General features: G+C 32.9%; 1 protein-coding gene and 1 long non-coding RNA gene across 11 annotated transcripts; one reads left to right on the top strand and one right to left on the bottom strand.

The window, feature by feature from the left end:
• The first annotated feature begins 13,714 nt into the window (after positions 1-13,714).
• On the top strand, positions 13,715-23,891 carry LOC142527639 (putative protein phosphatase 2C 60). Of its 10 annotated transcripts, none has more exons than XM_075632491.1 (11): positions 13,715-13,936; positions 18,076-18,200; positions 18,646-18,709; positions 18,868-18,976; positions 20,128-20,281; positions 20,488-20,613; positions 20,779-20,902; positions 21,161-21,237; positions 22,115-22,167; positions 22,436-22,490; positions 23,377-23,891. In XM_075632491.1, exons 2-11 carry the CDS (start codon positions 18,084-18,086, stop codon positions 23,578-23,580), a joined length of 1,083 nt encoding a protein of 360 aa, XP_075488606.1. In that variant the 5' UTR covers positions 13,715-13,936; positions 18,076-18,083; the 3' UTR covers positions 23,581-23,891. The 10 variants fall into 10 exon arrangements, 5 of the variants coding, with proteins under 5 accessions (XP_075488606.1, XP_075488608.1, XP_075488610.1 ...); XM_075632493.1 differs by having other exon boundaries at positions 13,725-13,936; positions 18,080-18,200; XM_075632495.1 differs by having other exon boundaries at positions 13,725-13,975; positions 18,080-18,200.
• On the bottom strand, positions 14,045-16,973 carry LOC142527640 (uncharacterized). Its single transcript, XR_012815490.1, has 2 exons — positions 15,201-16,973; positions 14,045-15,165 (listed from the first exon to the last, which is right to left on the bottom strand). It is a non-coding gene; the product is annotated as an uncharacterized LOC142527640 (long non-coding RNA).
• Positions 23,892-24,430: the final 539 nt, after the last annotated feature.

Below are 24,430 nucleotides of genomic sequence, written 5' to 3'. Positions count from 1 at the left end.
CTGGTCACAAAACCCTGACAATTCATTCGAGTATATTTCAAAAAAGGATACAAAAATAAACAAATATTTGCTCCTATATTCAAGTATATTCATACACACCCATGCATTAGCACATGGAGAGACCGAGTTTACCGCACGGAGAGATTAATTGAATTCTGTAATTCTGCGAAGTGTGCGTATTGAAAGAGGGAGGGTATGTGACAATACGGGTAAACGTTGACGAATCGGGGATCCGACTCGGGTCAAGACTTCCGGCCTAAAGGGTCCTGACATGTTATATTTATTGTAGTTCATATCAAAGGTATATTTTTTCAAAATTAAAGAAATCAAAGGTATATGTTAGGGATGTCAATAGATTCGGGTTTTACTTAGATCCACAATGAACCCATCCTGTCTGAGGCGGGTTTGGGCATATCAAATGGGTCGTGGGGTGGGTCTCAAGTCCAATTTTTCATACTTGTCCAGGTATAGGGCTGGTCATGGGATGTGAATATAAATACTCTAGGTTTTTTGTTTTATTAATGTTCATTTGGGATGTCAATATTTTTTTTGGTAAGCTAATAACTTTTTTATGTGATTCATTTATGTCGTGAAGATAATTTGTTTGTCATTATTAAGTGTGGTCGAAGACATGAATTAGTTTTCTATTGTGTTATATTTAGAGGCTTGTTTGTTTTATAATTCAGTCATGTGAGAAGAAAATTAATGTTTTCATTTTAAAAAAAACAAGGACTCACCGGTCTCACGGGTCTAACCGGCCCTCGTTTTATATTCAGGGTGGGACGGGTCTGAAGAATATTTAATCGGAGTGGAGCAGGTAATGAGACAAAGTTTTTTTCATGGGATGAGTCTTATGTCTAACCATACCCGCTCCATTGACATCTCTAGTATATATATTATTTTTTTAATAATAATAGAATTTGTTTATTCTAGTTCATATCAAAGGTATATTTTCAAAATTAATCTTATTTATTCAAGATTATAAAATATAAAATATTATAATTTAAAAATCCTAATATGTGTCTTTCTTTATTTTTTTCCTACTCTCAATAAATTATTGTAAGTGAAATAATATTCATTTTAAGTGTAATATTTATAAATAAGAAATAAGTTAATATTAAACATAAAAAGTTAAATTCATGATATGAAGAATAAGCTAGTAGCATTATAATGACAATAAAAATAATAATAAGAAATAGATTAGCGAATTTATTTCTATTGCACTTTTTATTTATAAATTACAATCATGGATTAAATAAATAAATAACAACAACTACTATTATTTTCGATCCAACTGGAATGACATAAATGGAGAATAAACTAATAACAGGTTCTTTTTATTAACCAATGTAATATAAATGTTATTATATGAGTATTGTTTAAATAATATCAGTATTTATGAATATAATTGAATTCTTTTATCAATATTGCTTAAGTAAAATTGAAAACATTTTTATCAACTCCGTGTATATTTGAATCGGGGAACCCACAAGGTTGGGAACGAGGATTCCCCGATTAGATAAAACAGGGGTGCGGACGGGGATGAGATGACAAACTCGTACCCGCTCGATTAACATCCTTAACAACGAAGTAACCACGATTATGGATGACAATGAAGCTCCAATGCAGGTTGGACCCGCTAAAACTTATATAGTTTTTTTGAAAAATTATAGTTTTTAAATTTAAATCGCTATTTTCCAACTTTATATCAATATTATTTAGCAAAAAAAATATCATCATAAGTTAAAATAAAATTTGATCATTCAATATTAGTTAATAGATAATTTTTAAATTTTTTAAATAAAATGTATATGAAAAACCAAAATTTTTATTAACTTTATTAATATTTGTGCGATACAGTTGAGTCAATGACTATGAAAAACTAACATTTTATCACCTTGATTCTTATTTCTTGCCTTGTTCGTTATATTTTTCAAAATTTATCGATATATTAATTTATCATAATCAATATTACTTGTATGTTATTAATATGTAACAACATGATAACTTCACAAGATTTTCGGTATTCAGTATTTGCCAGTCTCGACTCTATAAAACTGTGCATTGTTGATATATATGACAACGACAAAACAACATGTTACAAAAATATGTTGGAGGAAAATGAGGATAATATTTGAAATATTGATTATAGGTGAACTGGTGTTGCAATTGTAATTTACAATATAATTAATATAAAATAAATTAGACTTCATATAATATTTGCATCAATGCATATCGATCTTGCATATATAAATTTAAAAGCAAACGAAACCAAACATAAGCATGTAATATAATACATTTTTCTTAAAATATATTTGTCACCTCATACGGTACTATGAAGTCCACAGTAAAAAAATTTCACAGGATACAACGGTGATATCTACAATAACTCAGCACAAAGTATGATATAGGCGAACTGAACATTACATAAACTTTATTACGATTTATAAGAAATAACAGTGACTGAAGTCGAAAGACGAAGAAATTTCAAAGAAAAAGTTATTAAAGTTTTTTTAAGTTACTTATTTGAAAATGAGGAGGATATGCATGTATAGAGGGAAAATGTTGACCTAATGTCAAATATTATTTGATCTTTCAGAAAAGTAAAGATTATTTAACATTTCAGAAATTGTTTTTTGACCTTTCTAAAAAAATCTAAGGTCATTTGATCTTTCAGAAAAGCAAATATTATTTAATCTTTCAAAAATTTAAAGATTATTTGACCATTTAGAATACCTAATGTCATTTAACATTTTAGAAAGTCAAATGTCATTTGAAACTCACTTTATTATATATACATCTCACTTAATTAAAAATGATATGGTTCAAAGCTCACTACACGAGCTATTTAAATTTTCATTCACTATTAAAAAAAATTCAAAAATCTCTCACATGAATGAAAATTTAAAGGTATTCGAAAATTATAGTGATAAAAGTTCAACAGTTGAATCCTACATTGGATGTAGATGCGAACCTTTAAACTTCCATTGTAAAAGTACTTTCTTTTATTTACTAGTTGACAGTAGATGTGTTGTCCTTTAGTTGTTATGCATTTTGTGTAAATTGAAAAATACTTCACACAAGATTATCCATGATACAGTTCAGTTCTCATGATTGTGTTCTTTATGACCATGAACACACATTTGGTTCTGCGAGAAGGTCTAGAATCGAGTCTGACAATTCCTTCGAAGCAGAGCCACTTCTCTCACATAGGTGATTATAAATAAAAAATAATCAATATTGTTCCGCTCATTACTGGCGTATAAAAATAATTGAAATTTGTATGTTTATCCTCCAAATTCACTGTTTCACCTTATGAATGGACAATGGATAACTACCCCCACAGTGATTCACCGCATCAGTGCAATTATATTGTCCCATTGAACATAGTTCTTAGGATCTCCAATCAGCATATGTTGGGTTTTTATTTGTACCAATTTATTCTATAGGCTTCAGTCTCATTCTCCTGGATGATTTTACAACCAACTCTATGTTTAACCATTTGGTTAGCGAATGAATACATATAGTCGGAACATGTTTTTCCAATCCAAGGATATCTTCTAAGAATAGACATAACCATTCAGCCTCTTAGCACATTTGTCGAAGGTTATAAATTTAGATTTCATCGTAGATCTGACTATTACAATCTGCTTAAATGTTTTCATACAATTGTTACATCTCTCAGTGTGAATACAAATTCATTAGTAAACTTTGAGTATTTTATATCAGATATTCAGTTCGCATCATTGTATCCTTCAATTACAATAGGATATCAGGTATAGTGCATTTCATAATCACGAGTATAACTCAAGCACTTCAGCAGTCTCACAATTGTTTTTCAGCGTTCAGTTCTTGGATTATTGGTGAATCTACTCGATTTGCTCAGTGCTTAAGCGATGTCTGGTCTTGTACAACTCATTGAGCACATCAAACTTCCAATGATCCGAGAGTATTCTAATTGAGATACACTATCACTTCGATTCTTTGATAGATATTGACTCGTATCTATCGGAGTTCTAGCAAATGCAAAATTTTCTTTATTGAATTTCTCAAGAATTTTGTCAACATAATGACTCTGGCTTAGAAGAACCATTCTGAGGTTTTATGGATTTTAATTTCAATAATCACATTAGCTAATCTCATGTTTTTCATATCAAATATTGAGTTCAACAACTTCGTCGTGATTTAATCATCTTATCATTGTTTTTAATGATAAGCATGTCACATAATTAAAGACATAAAATAACATAGTCATTTTCAGTGTCTTTAAAGTACACACATTTGTCACACTCATTGACCTTATATCCATTGTCTATCATGACTTTATAGAACTTCTCGTGCCATTTTTGTGTGCTTGTTTTAAGCCATAAGAAGACTTCACCAGATGCAGAAAATCATTCAGATTGTTACATGTAAATTTCCTTTTCTAAATCTTCATTTAGAAAAGATGTTACATCTATTTAGTGTACTTCAAGATTTCGCAATGCAGCAATTGCAAGAATAACTCGAATTGATTTTATTCTCGTTACCAAAGAAGATGTGTCAGGGCAGTCGAGCACTTCGTTTTGACGGTAATCTTTGATTACCAATCTGGCTTTATCATTATATGTTGTTCCATCTGTTTTCATTTTTTGTTTAAAAATCCATTTGTCACATAGTGGTTTGCTTTCCGGAGAAAGATCCACTAATTCTCATGTATTGCTTTGCAAAATGGATTCAATTTCGGAATTAATTGCTTATTTCCATTAAAATCCCTCAGATGAATTCACTGTCTCTTTAGAATTTTGAAATTCACTTTCCAATATGAAAAGTAACAAAATCTGGACCAAAAGATTTTTCCACCCCAGCTTTTCGTTTGGGTTCAACCTTATTATAAATCTATTGCTCTTTTTTCATTGTCTCATATGATCTTTTAGAATAACTTGATTCTTTTAAAAAATGAGGAATTTTTCTATTTCATTATCGTATTCTGGAGGATATCGGGTATTTGAGATGCATACACAAGAAAATGATAATCAATATTATTTTGTGCATATCCAATGAAAATGCAATCCGCAATTTTTGGACTTATTTTTACCTTCTTCAGATCAGATACTGTTACTTTGGCAAGACACCCTCATACTCGCAAATATTAGTAAGAAATTGTTCTTCATTTCCATAACTCATATAGACTTTTATCTTGTCTCTTTGAGGCACATTATTTAAAAGGTAATTAGTTGTTAAAATAGTTTTGCTCCACATGTTTTCTGGTAAACTTCGAACACAAAAAAATTGAATTAATCATTTTTTTAAAAAAAATGATTTTTTCTTTCTGCAATGTCATTTTGCTGGGAATAATAAAATACAGTTCTTTGTGTATGATTCTATATCGAACACAACACTCAACAAATGATGATTCATATTCAGCTCTGCGATCATTTCTTAGCGCCTTAATTTTTTTGTTAAATTGATTTTCAGCTTTATTTTTGTAAAGTACAAACTTATCTACGACTTTATCTTTACTTTTAAAAAGATACACATAACCAAATTTTGTGTTATTTTCAATAAAATTAATGAAATATTTATTTACACCATGTGTGTGCACTCCATTTAAATAGCAAATATTCGATAAATAGTTTGGAAAAATGATCTTGTTACTTTTGCTTCAACACAATTTTCACATTTGTGTCTTTTTATCAACATGGAATATGAACATGCTTTCCAAGTTAATTAATATACGGATTATATCATAATTAACGTGTTCTAGTCTACCATGTCACAAATTGGAAGACTCGAGCAAATAAGTAGAAACATTCATTTTATTTATTTTCGGCTTAATTGTCATTACATTGGGCTTAAACATGTCATAACTAACATAACCATTTGCAATAAACATTCCACATTTTGCCAAAAAAAATTTGTCCGACTCAAAAACAATACAAAAGTCGTGTTTATTCAAGAATGAACCAGACACCAAATTATTTCGAATTTCCCGCACATACAACACATTGTTGAAAGTCAGTTCTTTCCCAAAATTCATTTTCAAGATCACTTTTCATTGACCTTTGATATCAAATGTATCAGAGTTTCTCATGTACACGTTTTCACCATTATCGAATCCATCAAGATTCGCAAACATCTCTTATCGAAGAACACGTGACGAGTGGCACCGACATTAATCCACAACTCTCGCGAGTTTGAACCAACCAAATTAACTTCAGAAATAAGAACACATAGATTCATAATAGAAACCTCTTGAGACATGGCCTCAACCACATTTATTTCTATTTTTTCTTTGGTTTCTTACATTCAGAAGCTATGTGACCCAGACCGCCACAATTGAAGCATTTCACTGGAAATTTTTTCTTGAGTGCTTTTTTCTGGGTCCCAACTTGGCACCGATATCATCTAACCAGTCAATTTCTTGACTTTCGGCCCTGTCCATGCTCGACGATGATGGCTTTAGCCACATAAGAATTGAAAAAACTTCTCATAGATATCTTGTTGTTTACTTTAATAAGAAGCCAAACAACCACTTCTCCCACATTCATCTCATTTTGTTTATGTTTCCGATAATTCTTCAAATCTTTCCAAGCCAGAGACAGTATTTCAATTATGGATACCACTTGAAAAATTTCACTCAACACCATGTCCTTTGCATAAATATCATGCAAGATCACTTGAAGTTCTTGAACCTGACTGATCACTATTTTGGAGTCCAAAATTTTGTAGTCCAAGAATCGGACAACAACATCTTCGGTTTTATAATTCCGATAAGAGATTTACAAAAATCTCGAGCCGTTTTCTTTTCACTAAATACATTATATAGTAAATCATCAAGTCTATTCATTAAATAATTTCTACAAAAGAAATCTCAATGGTTCCAAGCATCAACAACAATAAAATTCTGCATATTTCCCTTGTCCTCAACAGGGTTGGGACATCATCAATCAAAAACCTTGCCAAGTTCAAGGTAGTAAGATAGATTAACATCTTCTGCTGCAACTTCTTGAAATTCGACCCATCGAATTTCTCTGCTTTGTCAGCATAGTTCACTGGCATCACACCAGCAAGAACAATGACCTTAAAATTAAAAGGATTTACATTTGGCCCATTTTAGTCATTCAAACCACTAGCCATATCTGAAACACAAATCATGTAATGAATATTTCAAAAATTAGATATTTTTAAGTTTGTTGGGGGAGATGGGGATGATATTTGAAATAGTAATTATGAATGAAACGATCTTACAATTGTAAATTACAATAAAATTAATAATAAAATAAATTAAACTTCTTATAATATTTTCACCAATGCATATCGATCATGCAGATATAAAGCTAAAAGAAAAAGAAACCAAACCGAGGCGTGTAATATAGTACAATTTCGTTAAATCACATTCGTCCCATCCTATGGTGCTCCGAGGTTCACAGTGGACGATTATTTCCTAGGATACAACAGTGATACCTGCAATAACTTGGCACAAAATATGATACATGAGAACTGATCAATGCCCGAAATTTATCACGATTTAGAAGACATAATATTGACAGAAGTCGAGAGAATAAGAAACTTCATAGAGAGTTTTGAAAGTTCTTTTAAGTTATTCATTTGAAAATAATGATAATATTATGTATATATTTAGGAAAAAAGTCGACTCTTCTAAATGTTAAAAGTTATTTGACGTTTCAGAAAAACTAATGTTATTTAACCTTTCAGAAAATGTTATTTGATCTTTCAGAAAACCAAATGTCATTTGATCTTTCATGATACTAAATGTCATTTGACCTTTCAGAAAGTCAAATGTCATTTGAAACCCACTTTATATACATACATACATACATCTCATTTAATTAAAAGTAATATTGTTCAAATGCTACTACATGATTTTTCATTCTCTATAAAAAAAAATCAACAAAATATATGTTTGTTCCAATAATTGATATGTATGCTTGATGTGCCCCATTAACATGATAGAGCATCCAAAATGATTGAAATCAAGATAATGTCTAAACATTCATTTTTTATTTGTGAAACGATTACTCTCGTATGTTGTGTTTACAACAAGATATATGTGATGTTAACATCTCTTTTTTTTATTCTAAATGAAAATGTTCATATGAAAAAAATGTGGTTAAAATTATATTTCTACACGTGATGTCAATGATTTTATAGCTTATGTGACATTAATATTTTAAATTTAGGACGATATATGATATCATATACCTAATTATAACAAACGCATCCCCTAGTTAAAAAAGATATTTGTATTTTTTGTAGGAGAAAATTTTATATAAGTAACTGATTTAAAACCTCATTGTACTTTAACTTAAGAGTAGAACCTAGTTTGAAAATCAACAAAGCAAAATCTTCGTATGTTTTTTTTTTTTATTTGTAAAACTCTCGTACACGATTTCTTGTGATACAATTATATTTTGTTGGAACATTTCATAGTTCGCAATATTAATTTTGATGTTAACAAAACTTGTTATTTTGTTTCTAATGTTTTATCGAAGTGCGCATGAAACTGGAACTGATCAGTTAATCGAGCAAAACTGAAGCTATCGAGAAGCAAACTGAAAGCACCGACTGACTGATCAAACTAAACCAGTCCAACTGATGTATCAAGAACAGTTCAATTGATTGATCAGTTAATAAGTGACTCAGCAGAAGATCTTTAGAAGCCCGGCCAGCTGATGAAGAGTTCAACTGATGAGGAGCCCAACTGACCAGTTCAACTGAATTAGTGAAATCAGTTCAGCTGACGAGCCAACTGATTTCACCTCACCAGTTCAAGACCAGTTCAAAGCATTAGTTAGGAATCAATCAGTTTGTAGAACACAATAAGCTTACTCAATGGAATCCAACTGTGCACAACGATATAAAAGTAAGTGTCCAGTCAAAGGACAATAATAGACGTTGCAAAAGCTTAGACAAAATGTTCCAGAAGAGCTGTCGGAAAAGTCGAGATACAAAGTTCAAGGAACGCATTCAAAGCTGCAACGATCACATGTGATGAATCTTGGTGTACGGTCATCTTGCTGCTATAAATATAGGCCAAGACCATCAGCAACGAAGATATACGAGAGTGTGGAAAAAGAAAGGGCACGCTTATTTGCCTATCAGCTTTCAAGAAGCAATCAGCCCAGAGGTAATACTCAAGTCATATCAGCTTAATTTAGAAGCCCACTTCCCTCAGTGTGTGAGAACACCTTCCTGGTGTATTCATTGTTCAGTTCTCACACACGCACACACACCACCTCTGAAATACAGTCTTGCACAAAGACAATAAACTTGTGTATGTAGTCTTTGACACACAGACGTTAAAGAAAGTGTTGGCTGAAAGGTGCTACCTTTAGTCTAGGGTAGGAGTTCAGATTAGACAGTAGCGTAAGTTCTAAGCTGAGTGGGTTTGTACAAGGAGTTGTATAAATCAAAGTCTTCTAGTGGATCCTACCCGAGGTAGTAGAAGGGGTGACGTAGGAGCATTTGAAGTCTCCAAACATCCATAAAAATGTCTTATGTACTTAACTAATTAACTATTGTTTTCAAACTGATTTGATTAGTTCGAGGTGTTGTCAGTTCAATTCTCACCATAACTGAAATGATATATCTCATAACTGATAACAATGTTTTTCAGTTATTTAGTTTACATAAGTTAAAATACTTTCAAATATAACAGCTTTCTTCACGAATGATTACTTCGAGTTTCTTCCGCTTGGTTCGAAAACCAAACTCGCTTTAATTCATCGGTGTTAACATTCTTAGAACACGAGTTATTGCAGTTCATTGGAGAATATTGTGTTTGAAGCATCTCAAAGGTGCCCAACACACGATCCTTCATATTTTTTACACTTATATAAACAAAAACAATGTGAACCTATTATTTTTAAAATCACATACATTCAATTCAATTATAAGATAATTATCTTTTTCTTTTGTTGTTCTATGACATATCAAAAGTTTCAAAACATTATATTAAAACAGTACAAAATCAAATGGATTTCATCTCTAAGGACTAAGTGAAAAAGTCCAGGTGCTTTTGGATTAAGATATTCAAAACTATGAACTTTAAACTCGTTTGATTGATAATTGCATTTTTATGGGAGGATTTAGTGATTTTAAATGATTTTATATTATGTTTAATTTGAAATTCACCATAATATTAAAAAAATAAATAGTTTATATTTGAAATTTATAGTTTGTTGGAACATTTCTTGTTTGCAATCTTGATTTTGATGTTAATAAAACTTGTTATTGTATTTCTAACATATTTACTCACGTGTGAAGTTGCAAACACAAGAAGCAAACCGAAACTGAATTTAGCCAAACTGAATTTCTGGCGAGCTTCGATGTTTTGATGATATCTCTAAGCTGGATGATTCAAATGACAAAATCGTATTTCACTTCAGTTGGGCAAAATCGGATGTTATCTAGGTCAAACCGTTCGCTGAATGACCAAACTGATTGCACGAAAACAGCAATCAGTTGGGTATGAGCAATTGCGGTAATTTGGCCATATCTCTCAGCTCGATTATTGGAATGAAGCGATTCAGTATGCGTTGGAAAGATAGAAGATGATCTAGAGATCATCTTCAGAAGTCAAAGTCTGAATCGAAGCTTAAGATGTTGATAAATGAAGATGAAACTACTAGTTGTGCACAAACTGAAATCAGCAAGGCCGATTTCAGCACACTAGTTGAACCGCTGACCATGTAATGACCCGAATCCTTATTTTGAATAAAGTATTATTTAAGAGATGATTAAAAGGGTTGCTAAACATTATTAAGAAATTAATAATTCGGGATCAATTTGTTGGGTTCCACCGAATTTAAAATAGACAACCCAACCTACTTCAGATTTCATTATCCTGAGAAATCCAACTAGACGAATAAGATACTGACACGTGGCAGATAAGATTGATTCAGATTTTCTGAACTAGTCCGGATGCATCCTATAAATGGAAGCTGAATTATTTTGTTTCCTACACTACTTCTTTCAGAGAGAGTTCTAGCCATATACCTTAATTTTATAGCCAGTTTCTAGGGCACTTTGGTATCGAGAATTTTCGAAGCTGCGAGGGAGGTCAGTGAACTGGGATCGAGAAATCATCAGCGGGCTGACGACAGACGCATGTATAATCCTAAAGCCTTTAGGAAGAACTTTGAAGCATGTTTGGTAAATCATGATCTGATTTGATAGTAATTTCATATTATTGGTATTGTCTAGGATTCAGAGCTTTCTGTTAGATTGTTTTAGTGAGGTACGTGATGTACTGACTGAGATATCCAAGCGTAGTATATAAACTTATATGCTGCATATTTATCTGTTGCATGATACATGTTTTACTGTTTTGGCATATTATGCATGACATATCATGTTGAGCCTGATATCTTTTGAGATATACCTCGTTTGTTGGGGCCGCACGGCCTTATTCTGTATTGTGGACGATGGGGCATCGAGAGCTACAATGCCCGACGGGACCCGCGGGCTCTGATGACCTGTACATTGTAGGTCCACGTCTTGATGATGAGTGTGTGAGCCAAAACATGCCTAGGACAGAACGATATAAACATTCAACGATGTGTCTCTAATGATCTATAATCATAGTCCCTCTCCCGAGTTGTAGAATTAATCAGAAAACACACAATTTATGGCCGGTAAATTGCAGTAGAAATAAACACAAAGAAACACAATTAAATCAAACGGAATTCAATCATGTAAATAACCAAGTTAAATCATCGTGTCCACAAAGTTACATTATCCTCTAGAATGGAAAATTAGTTCATCACGAAATCTAAGCAGAAACAAGACATGTTCAAAGTTTTAGACATCGCAACACAATAAAATATAAAAGCGAAAAAATAGATGACAAATCAGAAGTGGCGTTTTTGTCCCTAGGGATATTTCATGTTTATTTGATAGGCTCGAAGGTTTAAACGGTTCCAAAGAATGCCTAAATCATTCCTATGTCATATATTATCCGTATTTCGTCTCGAAAAGTGTTCAAGAAATTTCTAGATTTCCATCAATCCATTAGTCAACTCATACAAACCAATTATATGCATTTTTCAGTCAAAATGATATATGAGATAGGTGCACAAAGAAAAATCAAACACCTTTATGAACTCGAGGCTCAATGGGCTAACAAACGATAATAACAATGAAAACATGCCCAAAGACATTGAAAAAGATTGCCTATGTCATTTCTGTGTTTGCAAAGGTGTCACTTAATGTCATGTGATAATTACTAAAATTCAGATCTATATTATTTATTAGCATCACAGGTATGTAAATTGTCTCTAACCATCGATAGTATTAACAAACATGACCGTGCAAAAAATATTTGTGACTCTCAAGTTATCATGAATACATATATGCATTAAAACAACGATTTCATTTTCATCATCGGCCACGCAATGACGTATCCATGACTGTTCCTAACGATTCTAGCATGCAATAAATAATTTTTTTTGACAATTAAACTCCCTACGAAAATAAGAACAAATTAACTACTGTAGGACTCTAACAATCAAATACTAATTCTAACAAGCAAAGCAAGCAAATTCTCACACCCCCAAACTTACAGTATGCATTGTCCTCAATGTATAAATCAAAAGCGCGTGACAACACATACCTGTCGCACGAGTGTCAGAACTCGTTGCCCCAGTCGTCATCTGCGGCATCATCAGCGTCCTCGTCCATGGGCTGCGGTGGGGGGCTGTCTTGTGGTGGGTACTATGGTGGCCAAGCTGGCGGTGGTGGGAAGGGAGCATCATCGAGCCCAATCGGTGTAAAACGCTGGGCAAGCACCGACATGAAGTCCATCATATATGAAAGCATTAGTTTCAAATCAACGATTCAAAATACGACATGAATGAATTTTTTTTATATTTGGTGGATTTTCCACTCTTTTGATATTTTATACTTTATTAAAATATTGATAATTGTGACGAATTTGAAATATATTTAACATGAGTCTCATTTTAAACACATGATTTAATATTTCCCAAATCAAATATATCTAATTAAATAAATTATCCATCCAACACAACCTTGTATTGTGCTTGAAACGATGAATATAAAATGTTGAATTTCAAATTATTTTACTAGTTTTGATAGACAAAAATTTGTTTGCATTTGGATGAAATAAATTTGAAGAAAAAAATTCAAATCCGATGGTTTGCATGGTTAATTGTTTTCAAATCCAAAATAATTATTTGTTCGAGTTATTGCAATGAATTTCAAATTCATTCAAAAATAGAATCATTTCAGATATTGTTTCTCAAAAAATAAAATCCATCTGCCCATAAACTTTTAAATTGTTATATAACATTAACATCTATCCATATTATCTATATTTACTGTACTTATTATTATAAAAACAATATGACAAAAAACAAAAGAGGACACAATCTTTTACTTTCTAAATTCTTCTTAAGCTAATATTTTCTTTCAAAATTGTCAGTGCAACTTATTTTTTAATATTATTTCTATCAAATTATACTATAACCTTCATTAATTTATATAATTATAAATTAAATTAATTAAAAAAAATATCGTTAATATTATTAATTATTTATATAATTATGTTATAATTTTTAATTTATATTATTAAAAAAATATCGTACACCTGCAATTGCAATAGTGTAATATTATTAATTATTATTTATTAAAAAGTGTGTACAAATTTATTTACAGTGTCAAGCTCTACTTATATGCAATTTAAAAGAAAAGAAATGAGAGGATAAAAAGTGAAGCTTTACACGCAAAACTGACTGAAGCCTCCATTCTTCTTCAATAATTTCATAATATCCTCGTCGTTTTTTATTTAAATCTCTGAAAGGTGAAACCCTTTTCTGGAATTACTCGGAAGACCGACAATTTCAAAGATCACAATCCCAGCTATTGTTTCTCGCATCAAGATTCGAAAACTCGTTTACTCTCCGCCGGCCAAGTATGTGAAGAAGCTCCTGCATAAGCCCTTCTGCATATTGTAATGATTACTTAAAATTCTCGCATTTAATAGCGTGATTACTTGGAAAAAATAACAATAATCTTCAACCATCCTGGTTTCTGATTGCATATTTCCATGTTTTGAAGATTTTTTGCTCTGGATAGTGAGTATTTGAAAAATTACCATCATTTTCAACTTAGTTGATTTGTGTTTTCTGAATTTCGATGGACGGGTTGATGATTTCTGGAAATTTTGGTGTATAATTTGGTTACGTTTATGTTTTACATATTGCGGTGTCAGTGTGTGTGTGTCAACTCATGGTTTTCCGTGCAATAATAATTGTTAGGAAATTGCCTTTTGTCTATCTTCACTTTCATGTTGTGTATATCAACTTTTTGTGTACCGTATACCATAGTGTACCAGCTCCACAACACCATCCTTGGTTAGATCTAGAAGAAAACGGGACTGCACATCTGTGTGCTTGCTGCGATCGTGCGCTACAGAGTTCTCTGAAAGTTTGATTGCGGAGCTATTATCACATTAAATAATGGTTAAGGAGTCATGTTTCTGAATCTAATCAGTATACCAACACTCTTTGCCTCTGCTACGGTGTAATCACTGTTGGTATAAGCAACAAGCTCGTCATCCTATCATCTTATAAAAGATTTCACACTCAATCTCACTTGTAAGACAGCCCATAATCTCATGTCCGGTTGAGTAGCTATGTGATACATGAGACTATCTACCTAGGTCTTGTGAGTCTTGTCTATCTCGACTCCACCTTCATCTTCATGTGCTGGTAGCTGGGGTTGTCAATCATACTTTAAGCTCAGTTGCTTTATCCATTCCAAACCTTTTTCACACCTCTAAAACACACTTTTCTGACCGACAAAACACCATTTGAGCTTTGCAAGACTATGAGACCAGGAAAACACCTCATCTTAGATCTGTCATGTAGAACTCATGCTTCAAAGAAGGTTTAAACTATATGAACATCAATTTACCATTTCTAGTAAACAAATGAGATCATCATCATACAACATTTATAATTATTATTTTTGTTTCCTACCTACAACAAATAATTTGTGCTTGTGCTTGTACTTGAAAACCCGCTTTCATGGAATAGGCTTCTATATGGCTGTACCAAGCACATGGTACTTGCTTTTTAAACTTCTAAACCTTTTGTTCATGTCCCTTGTGCTCTTAATCACAACTTTGCTCCACTAGAACTTTTAATCCACCATACCACGCAAAAAATGTTGACTTAATGTCTGGTTGGTGCCACCGAACGAAATGTCTCCATACATACCATGGGTGCAAATACTTCACTATAGTCTAACCCATTCTGTGGAGTATATCCCTTCACTAATAGTTTAGTGTTACATTTGTCCACTTCTTTACTCTCTCTAAATTTAGTCTTAGGAGTCCACTTCGCCTCAACTCTCTTTCTTCCCTCGGGCAATTCTGCTACTTATCACGTGCCATTCTTTTGTATTGCCATGTCCACATCCATGGATTTTTCTCTGTTTCTCGCTTTTCACAGCATCATCAAAGTAACTAGGGTCGCAACTGCAGACATGGCCATATAGTGACTTATTTCATATATTTTATCCATAACCCAATCCCAATTCTCATCAAACATCCCAATCTAAACTACATAAAATGACTTGCTTCATATCTTTTATTTGTAACCCAATCCCAATTCTTATCAGAACATCCCTTCTTATTGTCACAATGTCACCCTTTGTGAAGTTGGATCATGAAGTCTATAAGCTTTTGATTCCTCACTAACTTTCAATAGCACACAGATCAAGCTCCTATCATCTAGTTTAGATATTTTATTATTAGGTATAGGAGCATGAGAGATACTCACAAATACTCTAAAATACTCAACCGGAAGTTGGATCCACTCCAAGCATCTTCCGGGTTCGTGTCCTCTGCCAATATCGAGACCATGAACTGTCCAATTCACAGCTTCAAGTGAAAGTTTTGGAGATCTTCTTTTGTGAAGTATACTTCAAACCATATTAATAATGGTTTTATTCTTTTGTCTTGCAACTCTTTTTTTTTTTGTGTTGCAGTGAGTATATATTTACCAGCTTTTGTATCTCTAATAGGAAAGTTTGCTTCTTTCTCAAGATAAGTCTTAAAGCTTTTGAAAATAGTGAAGGCTTCCAATTTCTCTAAAAAGGTAAACCCATGTTTTTCAACTAAAAAGCATTCCCCGAAAGCAAGTGTAACTTTTCTTTCTGTTGGAGACGTGTGATCGCTCTTAAATATCAGCATGTACTGGACTGAAGATTTTGTGAAGGTTGCTGTTTCTCAACAAACAATCCTTGCAAAGCTTTGATGAAGATTTCATTTGTGACTAACCATCTTCTTTTGTTGAAGAAGCTTAAGCCTCCAAAGCTCAATTGTTCAAATCTACAATGCCTTGGTTGCACCATATCTTCTGTAACTGTGTTGACACAAGTAGATGTACTAGGTTGTGATATAGATGCAACGCAGACATCTGACTTGAAGACTCTCTATATCCGTGGTTAAGCCTCCCTCAGGATGAAGCACCTCAAACATCTGACATCCTTTTTCTTGCAATTGTCATATACTCAATAAATTGTTCTTCAATCCTGTTGGATGAAATACAACTGTCTTGATATGTATTGCTTGATTGACCTGTAATCTTGCATTACCTTTTTCCAGTAAGGCCATGCTTGAGTTGTTCTGTGAAGTTTTCATCAAGATCAAAGAAATATTCCTTCTCTCTACATATGTGATTGCTACATCCCGAGTCAAGAAACGATACAGTATCTCGATTTACATTAATAATAGCAACATAGGCCATCACATTATCTCAAGTTTCAAAATAATTGGTCACCTTCTCCTTGCTAGATATTCCCATTGAAAGTGCCCAAGCTTGTGAGTGTTATAGGCTCATAGCACCCACTGTAGTTTTATTGAAGCTTTGTTTGCCTTATTCCCTTCCTCATCCTCTAGAAGACTTCACTGCCTCAACCCTTTCATCTGGAATAATCAGTATGAGGTATCTCAAAGCATGTTCTTCTCCAATATGAGAGCTTATTTGTTGTTTATGAATGAGTAGGCTGCTTTGTAACTCGTCAATGGTCATGGTGTCTGTATCTTTAGACTCCATAGTGGAACACACCACATATAGAACTTTGGATGGCTCCCAAGATTATCTTTTTATAGTGTATAATCTATATGTAGATACTCCGTCTCTCATCATTTAGCTAGTTTGTTTCTATCATCAGCTATATCATACTATCCACTTTTCTCTTTGATTTCAAAACCAGGAATCCCTTTTGTATATTTTAATGATTATTTAAGATTCTTGAATTGATGGTATGTAAAACAAATCTTCTCTTTTTAAAGATGAATTTTTTGGTCAGTTTTAATAGTCACTACTTATTGTTTTCTTTCCTGTTTTCTTTCACTTTGATTGATTTGTATACCTACTTTATACATTTATAAGTTTTTTTTTTCTTTTGGTTTATTATCGATCAAGTTTAGTTTGACGAGCATCGAAGATGTGGAAAATTAGGTTCTAACTGTTACATATCTGCTGAATCTGCAGATTATAATTTTTATGTATCTGCTGAATCTGTAGGAAAATTGGGTGATACATTAACTGAAAATAAAACTTTTGACTTTGCCAAATCTCTTATCACACTATGATTTACAGAAATGAATCTAAAATTTCACTACATAAGATATAATTACTATGACATCACAGATCCATCATTAACGAAAGAGGCTGTAATTTTTTGGACATATGCCAAAGGGATGGAAAAGAAAAATGGAAGTATTTTAAGAATTGATCTCGACGAATTATATGTAGCATTAATGTAATTTGAATTTGAATCTTCGGCGTTGCTACTTTTAAATGTCAATCAATGTCTATTCTAACTGTGATCAACAACAAAAAACCTCATTAAAGTCAGCTTGTTGTAGCACCGAATTGGATTGTATATTTCAGAATTTAGGAAGTCAAGGGTTTGATTAAGTATAAGTGGCTAGGGAAGTTTTTATTTCCACAAAAAAAAATTTACTATGTTCTTAAATATTTTTGTCGAAGTGCTGCTCATTTGAATGGTTGTTTGTAACTTCCATTTTCTGACCAGTTAGAGAGATGGGTGTATACCTCAGTACTCCAAAAACAGATAAATTTTCTGAAGACGGCGAGAATGATAGGCTCAAGTTTGGTTTGTCTTCCATGCAGGGGTGGCGCGCTACTATGGAAGATGCTGTAAGTAATATATTTTCAAAATTCTATCAGAATTAATCCTTTTGATGCGAATGCGTTGTTAGATGCTATTAAGTTGTTTAGATATCAGATGGTGAGAAGATACTCCCACAGGCCCCTACAAATATTTCATAGAGAAAGAGAGAGGAAGAAAACACAGACTCTTCCCGTCCTCGCAATAAAGAGATGTATGGAGGCAAAAATAAACATCTGGGACGTAGTAAAATCGGATCCTTCAAGTTGGGTGTACTAGGATATTATGGGCTCTGATACAAGTGCTGATATGTTCGATATTATCATCATAATTCTTTTTGAGTTGCTTTGATTGACATCATGTTGTTTGTTAGGTTTTTATCTGATGTATATATTTTAATTAAGATTATTTTTATCCTTCTTTATTTTTGTGTTTAAATTCGTGCTTAATTTGATGTCATGGATTTTCTTTTAGCATGCTGCATTTCCTGATTTGGATACTTCAACATCATTTTTTGGTGTTTACGACGGTCATGGAGGTGAGTTCATTTTATTGTCTTTGACATTAATATTTGTAAGCGAGTTATATGTAGATGCACTCACATATTCTCATAACTCATGTTTTGTTCAATATTTTTCTTGTGAAATAATTACTTAAATTTTTTTGTTTGGTTCTCTTGTATATTCCAATCTGCAGGTAAGGTGGTTGCCAAATTCTGTGCTAAATACCTTCATCGGCAAGTGCTCAAGCAGGAAGCATATTTAGCCGGTGATATAGGAACTTCAGTCCAGAAAAGTTTTTTTAGGTTATTTGATTATATTATTTGGCATTAGCAACTTTCATTAAATCTTATGTGTTTACTGCAAGTTTTTTTATTGTTTGGACTTTTAGGCTCATTCTATGCCGTCAATACAAAGTGTCTGCAGTTGAATTTACACCCAAAAAGATACTAATATTTTGCACAAAGATTTCTGCTAATATCTAAAATCATGACAGAATGCATTTAGCTTTTGCCAGAGAATGTACATCCATGCAAAAGATCCAAAAGTGATTTGAATTGTCCTTTCTTTGAAAGCAATTGTATTTGAGAGAAAAGTATATGTTGGCACTGCTGAAAGCAAAAGTGATATCGCCAACTGTCTATTTGTTTTGCATATAAAGCAAAAGATGGTAACTCTTAACAATCCAGGTGCTAGAAATGTTTAATGTTTGTTCACATGGACAAGAATTGTAGTTGGTTAGTTTTAGGTTACATACATAAAAAAATTTTGGGTTGAAATGCAATTCGAATATTCGATTATGTATTACTCATTGAAAAATCGGTTGGTATTGCAAAGGCGACCCTTCGTTTTCCTGTAGTCTTAGAAATTTTCTTACCTAAAAACAGTCTGGAGGATCCTAAGAGGCTTAATAATGTAAGCTTTTCAGCATGAAGTCAGGTGATAATTATTGCACTTTTGATGTGTGGCTGTGTGCTAGGCTGCATTCCACCACATTGAAACACACTTGGATGGATATCTGGACTGTCAAATTCTATCCCATTAAGTTAATACCATATGATGTTTATTTTTTTTAATTCTATTTACTATATTTAACTTATGCTGGTTTTGATATGAAATGGAATTTTTCAGGTTTGTTGTTTATGCATTCCTGAATATTTCATTTAAAGGATATTTCTGCAATGAAATGCATCACATACTTTTTAAACTGTGGGACTGTGGCTCGTAACTAAGCCTATCTAAACTCTTTAGAGGCTGTATAGCACATGATTTTCTCAAAGCCAGCTCTCACTGGTATGACTGATTCGCTTTTCTGATATGCTGAATCACATACCAAATTATTGGATGTTAATGCTTATTCTGCAGTTTCCAGAGAGTGTTGGAACTTTTTGTTGGAAGCATTGGTGTCTCTTATACCATTTGTTTGTTTTCTCCATTTTTTTCTTTGTTTATGCAGGATGGATGAGATGATGCGGGGGCAAAAAGGGTGGAGGGAGCTGGCTGTCCTGGGAGATAAAATGAACAAGTTCACTGGCATGATAGAGGGTTTGATTTGGTCTCCAAGAGGGAGCGAAAAGAATGACCAGATTGATGATTGGGCATTTGAGGAGGTGTTTATATTCACTAATGGAATAGCTAAATTTTCTTTCCTTTTCTCTAATAATGCATATGGTAATTCATTGCATATTTGACTTACTTGACTTGCATTGCATGTTATAGTGCGATGAATAAGCATGATATGTGAAATGTGTCTGGTCATTATGTGTCATTATTCTGATATATATTTTTTAAAAGTTTGGGTGATTGCTTTGCACAGGGGCCACACTCTGATTTTGCTGGACCAACCTCTGGGAGCACTGCTTGTGTTGCTATCATCCGGGAAAACCAGTTAGTTGTTGCAAATGCTGGTGATTCTCGCTGCGTAATTTCTAGGAATGGTCAGGTAGAATGTACTATTAGTATTTTTTGCCATTGCTTGTTTATATTGTTCCAAAATAATATAAAAGAGCAATGTGCACTTACTGTGGAAAAGTCCTAACATTCATTTTTTCTCTCTTTTTAATTATCTTGACAAAAAGGTAATATTGTGTGCTTCTATCTTCTTCAGGCATACAACCTTTCAAGAGACCACAAGCCTGATCTCGAAGTTGAGAGAGACAGAATCTTTAAAGCTGGTGGTTTTATCCATGCGGGTCGTGTCAATGGCAGTTTAAATCTTGCAAGGGCTATAGGTGCTATATAAGTCTGCTTGGCGCTGTTGTTGGCTTATTTAATTTTTTTAACATTGAAAGTTGGTAAATGGCTTGTGCTTGGCATGCATTTGATCCTTTATTGGGACAGTGCTATTAATTCCATGACAAAATCTGCAATATAATATTTGGCACAAGTTGTAATTAATTAATGAAAATAAAAGTAGGAAAAATATAGGATTTTTGATAATTGACCTGTTTTATTTGAAAGGGTAATTGACCAGTTATAATATCCGGCAGGTGATATGGAATTCAAGCAGAATAAGTTTTTACCAGCCGAAAAGCAAATAGTAACTGCCAATCCAGATATAAATATAGTACGTTATTTCATTGTCTTCTATGTTGAGTCAAATTTTCATTGTTTTTTAGTGCAACATTAAGTTTTGATCTCCTGTTCTTGCTGTAATGCAAAAGGCTGACAACCACTACGGAAACTTAATCAGAAATTTGATGTGCAACCAGGCATGACACTTCAATTTGGTGAATTCATGCATGCGGCTGTTTCTTCACTTAATTCTACATAATACGTGATAAGTGAACTGAATATTTTATATTATTTTATTTCATATAGTTGGTCACATCTTGGTTTGTGGGATGAGACAAGGTAAGATGTATAATATAGGGTAATACGTTGAAAAATATGAATGACATAGGGATGCATAATTCAAATTATTGTAAAACGTGAACCAAATACTGAATGAAATAAGAATGTGGAAATAATCAATATTCCATCCTTTGCGTCAAACGATGCCTTGATGAAGTTTGTTTTTCATTTGGAGGGTCATTTGTATTCTTGGAATAAATTTTGGGATTATACTAGAAACAATTTTGTCATTTGTCAATCTATGTTGAAATTCTAAGGGATTTTGTTCTTGAAATGAATTCACTGGTGCATTTATACCTACATGTTTGGTAATTACGGGCCTTTTTGTTGGCCTTTTTACTAAACTACTTCCAATCATACATTCTCCTATTTGGTGTCATAGATGGACACTTGGTCTAGTGCAACCCTTTGGACATGTAATACGTTGATTGTTGAAATTATAACTAGATAAACTGTGGCCTCAAGAATTTGCGGTGGAGAATTAGATATTACTCTGTTATCATAACCATTCATACTGAAGTCTGTAAAACTGTTCTGCTTATTGTAAGCCATAGAAATAATGATGCTACTTTTCTTAATTCTTTAACCAGGTTGAACTTTGTGACGACGATGAGTTCATTGTGCTTGCCTGTGATGGCATTTGGTATGCTCGAAAAACTTAAACTTTGTTTAATCTGTTAGATGCTCAAGGGGAATCCCCATTATGCAGATACTTACATAATTTCCAGTCCATTGCTCTGTCTGAAGAAAGAACTCAAGATTGTTTCAGTTGGTTTCTTCCTAAAATTTTAATCTGTAGTCTTTTTCTCACTCTGACTCCTAATTTTACTGTTAGTCCTGTAAATTTTTATGTAAAAAAGAATTCTTGATGGGGGATTTTGTACGTCTTCACAATTCTTGATATTTTCCAGGGATTGTATGTCAAGCCAACAACTGGTAGATTTCATTCGTGAGCAGCTGAAATCGGTATGTCCTTGCATAGTTTATAGAATGTTCGAGTCTTAAATCTTGAAATTATTTAGTCTTGTTTGGTTTTCTCTTGTTCCTTTTTTTTGTCGATTTTATCATTGAATTGAACCAACCTATCATACCCCAAGAAGAACTTATAACATCATTTTGATTGTCTCATCTCTGACTTGATTAGTCTCTTTTGTAATGGAGCATTATCACAAAAAAAAGAAGTTTCTACCAAATAGCTATCGAAACAAACCAGCCAAGTGTCTTGTTGGTTTCTTAAATGACATACTCAGTTTATTCAGTTTCTGTAGGTCGAATGATAATTTGATTGAGTTCTCCGTTTTTACCATTGAGGAAAGGGGTGAAAGTCGAAACTGTTCAGAACTTTGAGGTGTCGTTCTAGTAATTAATAACTTCTGTGTGAGGGTTACAATGTTACAATTGAAAAAGTTGAAATCATATATAGCTACTTTGTTTTCACTCAGAGTCCTTGAAGTTGGGCCCCAATAAATGAACTACATGGTGATTTCCTTAGTGCAACATTCTTGTATGGCAGGGACGAACCCAATATTTACAATAGCAGGGGGAGAAGGGGGTGTTAATGGGTATCACAGATTAAAATTTCAAAATGTTTTCAACTGAGTGGTGACAAGCATCCCCGCCGCAAGCCTGGTCTTCCACCGAATGGTAATTCAAACATTCTACTTGAAATGTTGTAGGCAGGAAATTCTCATGTGGTTTGGTTGGATCTTAGGTGAATCAATGTAACCAATTTAACGTTGTTTTTCCTCTCACAACTCTGTTTGGGCGTGTTCACCTTACTGTCTGGATCCCATGCCATGTTTGCCTATAGACTATCCCATTTGACCCAACCTATATATTACACGTGCCTTAGCAGGAGAGTAAGCTGTCTGTTGTCTGCGAAAAAGTTTTCGATAGGTGCCTGGCACCCACTGCTGGAGGCGAGGGCTGTGACAACATGACCATGATACTGGTGCAATTCAAGAAAATCACACCATCAAGTACATCTTCAAATGACAAATCCTCCACTTCTAAGGAAATAAAGCTCGACTCAAAGCCAGCAGAGGCTGAAACCTAGACTGCCTCGTCTGTTAAGTAACATTCGACTCTGGTGTTTGAAAGTTCCAGTTAGTTCGTGTACAATCAATCAGGCTGGAGCAGATGCATTTCGAGGACGAATTGGAGTACTCCTACGGTTGTCTTCAAACTAAATTTGAGTTTACCTCGACGAAAGGAAGAGTTTGTACAGATGATTCAACCACAGGTTCGAACATTATAGATCTGTACTGTATTTCTGACATGTTTGTGTGATGGATGAATTTTCACTAATGTTGAGATCTGAGTTTAAATTACCATTTCAATGGAGGTATAGCCTTTTGTTCTTGATAATTTTGTTTTATGATTGTAATATATTGTGCTTACTAGAACTCAAGCTAACAATGCATCAAAGGAAACTAAACAATATCAAGGTGAAAAGAATGAGTATTTGAAAACACGCAATAAAAGTGATCTAAAAATATCATTCTTAATTCTCAAGCAAATAAATATTAAAAAATGTTATAACTCAGACTAGATAAATTTTTTGGTAAGTTTATTGTGAGACGATATCATTCAATTATGTCTATATTTTCAGTAATAAGTAATATTTTTGATATAAAAAATAATATTTTTTCATGTGTGATCTAGATATGAGATTCGTCTTACGAAATAAAATTTTTTCATGGATGATCTAATAAGTAATACTTTGTGATTTTTTATTTATATATATTTTAAAAAATAATAACAAATATAAGTGTTTCTTCACATACGATAAATGGTGTATATATATAAATTTTTTGTTTTAAATATTTTTGTTTAATTTATAAATTTTTCGGTTTTTATAGTAAATTTTTATGTATTTAAAAAATTTGAAAGTTTAGATAAAAATT

This window comes from Primulina tabacum, chromosome 15, assembly GCF_025594145.1.
Source record: "Primulina tabacum isolate GXHZ01 chromosome 15, ASM2559414v2, whole genome shotgun sequence".
Lineage (NCBI taxonomy): Eukaryota > Viridiplantae > Streptophyta > Magnoliopsida > Lamiales > Gesneriaceae > Primulina > Primulina tabacum.
The sequence above is the reverse complement of the archived record's forward strand: the minus strand, read 5'-3'. Positions and strand labels throughout refer to the sequence as shown.